Here is a 1,031-nt window from a genome sequence, read left to right on the forward strand (position 1 = left end):
ATAACACATACACATTTTTTGACAAGGACTTTCGGGATATGGAAATCCTTTTCTAATGAGTATATTTCGGTCTTTGAGTAATGTAGTGGAGATAAGAAATACTCACGTTCTTTTTCGTGATCATATCCAACAACGACGAAGTAGTCAGCCAGACGAGACATGACATCTAGCTCCAAGACTTTATACTCCGACTAGCTAAAGCCATTACATGGTCGCCATCTTGTTGCTACTACTGATACTATTGCCGCTGATGCCGGGGGGAGGCGATACTACTGCACTATTACTGCTACTACCAGGGTTTCTACTGCACTGTTACTGCCGCTGCTACCATGGGTTCGACTGCATTACTACTGCTATCAGGGGTTCTACTGCTGCTTATAAAAATGTTGCTAATGTTGATGCTACAATTAGAGATACTACAAATGCTGCTACTAAGGATATACAGCACTACTGCTGCTATTGATGCTGATGATGATGACAGACACTGCACTACAGCTGATAGTACTGAAGATACTACTTATGTTATTAATGATGCTACAGTTGCAGTTACTACAACTGCTGCTGCTGACTTACTGACTGTCAGTATTATTACTGCCGCTACTGACTGTAAAAGGTTTCGATGGAATCGACTGTTCGTTGACGCTAGAGATACACATACACAGGGACATACCTATATACACATACACATGAACATATACAGTTGGCTAGTTAGTCGGTGGGCGGGCGTCAGCTGCTGACTTTTCGCCAAGGGAAATAATCACAATATTACAAAAGGGAAACGACCTACCAGCTTGACAGATTTGTCATACCGTAATATTAGGGTACCTACAAAAGCTCTGCAACACACACACACATATTTATATATATATATATATAATGTACATTTTAGATATTTTTTATAAAGCCAAAACAATGCAAGCTGTAAAAAATTAACAATACAAGTCAATGGTTAGTACTATTACATAGTATTTCAATATATGATCATTAGGATCCCTACTTAAAGAGATTTATGGAGATAAGATGTACTATTA

General features: G+C 38.6%; 1 protein-coding gene across 13 annotated transcripts in view; it reads right to left on the bottom strand.

Moving 5' to 3' along the window:
- LOC106871234 (myotubularin-related protein 13) overlaps window positions 1–672 on the bottom strand; it is a 512,098-nt gene extending 511,426 nt beyond the window's left edge. For 6 of the 13 annotated variants that reach the window (XM_052967743.1, XM_052967750.1, XM_052967748.1 and 3 more), the window contains exon 1: window positions 107–670. In XM_052967743.1, the coding sequence (XP_052823703.1) occupies window positions 107–161 (55 nt within the window). In that variant the 5' untranslated portion in view covers window positions 162–670. Of the gene's footprint in view, window positions 1–106 lie in introns of all 13 variants that reach the window. The other 7 variants (XM_052967755.1, XM_052967745.1, XM_052967752.1 and 4 more) reach the window with 3 other exon arrangements.
- Between the last annotated feature and the right edge of the window lie 359 nt (window positions 673–1,031).

Source organism: Octopus bimaculoides, chromosome 5 (assembly GCF_001194135.2).
Source record: "Octopus bimaculoides isolate UCB-OBI-ISO-001 chromosome 5, ASM119413v2, whole genome shotgun sequence".
NCBI lineage: Eukaryota > Metazoa > Mollusca > Cephalopoda > Octopoda > Octopodidae > Octopus > Octopus bimaculoides.